The sequence below is a fragment of the Plectropomus leopardus genome, unplaced genomic scaffold (genome assembly GCF_008729295.1).
Source record: "Plectropomus leopardus isolate mb unplaced genomic scaffold, YSFRI_Pleo_2.0 unplaced_scaffold21497, whole genome shotgun sequence".
NCBI classification, from domain to species: Eukaryota; Metazoa; Chordata; class Actinopteri; order Perciformes; family Serranidae; genus Plectropomus; species Plectropomus leopardus.
In genome coordinates this window covers 1-1,088 of record NW_024623268.1, presented here as the reverse complement: position 1 = coordinate 1,088, position 1,088 = coordinate 1, and the positions used below count along the sequence as shown (strand labels likewise).

The window sequence follows — 1,088 nt, the reverse complement described above, 5'->3', positions numbered from 1 at the left end:
TATTTGTAATTTTGGAAAGTTGTAACTTTATGAGTTGCATTCTCACAGATAATTTATACACTGCAAAATCTATAATAATCTTAGATAATCTATATATAATCTAAGAGTTTACAATTTTTTTATTTATGCACAACTACAGACTGCGTGCATACGTGCACGATTTTTATGGGTACACGCATGAAACTTTTGACAGTAACCTTACCCCATAGTTACAGTTCTAGAATGTTATGATGTAACTGTAGAATGTTAATGTTCTAGAATGTTGCTGTTACCCTACATCTACATACACACACCTTAACATGCATACACCCTGCATCCATGTTGGACGGGGGGTCGGCAGGGGCGGGGTGGGGGTTTCCCACTGCCTCCGTCCCTGGCCCTGCAGGGCTGGACGGGGGGTCTGTCGTCTGGGGGAGTGGCGTCAGTTCTGCTGTGGGGGTGTCGCCGGTGGCTCTGGGTTGGTGGTCGGCCTCTCTGTGCGGGACTGGGCTGGGTGGTTGCTTGGACCCTGCTGCTGTGTGGCGGTTGCCCTGTCGGTGGTTTGGGTAGCTCTGGGATGGTCTGGACCCTGTCTGCGCCTGTGGAGGGTTTGGCTTCTGGCTGGGCTGGGGTCCTGCTCTCCCCGGTCTCCCTGGGGTTTCGCCCCTGGCTGGTGTGGGGGTGGGGGGCCGCTGTGGCCCCCCCGCCGTCTTCCCCACGGGGTATATGGGTTGGCCCGGGGGCGGTGGGCTGGGTCGTCATGGTGGGCCGTGGCCCGCCCCGTTGGGGCAGAGGGTTGGGGGGACTCTGGCCTCTCTGGTGCGCGACGGGCTCCCCGCCAGGGGTCGGGGCGGGTCTCGGGTTGGTGGGGCCCTGTGGCTGTGGGCTCAGATCCTGCCGAGGTCGGTGGCCTTGGGCTGGGCCGGGCGGCCTCCTGTCCCTTGTCCCTCTGTGGGCTTCCCCTGGCCGGGGGGGTGTTGCCTCTGTGCTCCCTTGCTTGTTCCCCCTTGGGTGGGGCGTATGGCTGTCTCTGGGGCACGTGGTGTTTGTAGCGGCCCACTCGGAATTAACACGTAAGACGCAGAGAGCTTCGACTGGTGTTCTTTTAA

General features: G+C 58.5%; 1 protein-coding gene across 1 annotated transcript; it reads right to left on the bottom strand.

The window, feature by feature from the left end:
- Positions 1-294: 294 nt before the first annotated feature.
- On the bottom strand, positions 295-1,038 carry LOC121965747 (basic salivary proline-rich protein 4-like; the record flags this gene model as incomplete). The annotated part of the gene is made up of 1 exon (XM_042515873.1): positions 295-1,038. A coding segment is annotated over one exon (744 nt), but the record flags the coding sequence as incomplete, so codon positions are not given.
- Between the last annotated feature and the right edge of the window lie 50 nt (positions 1,039-1,088).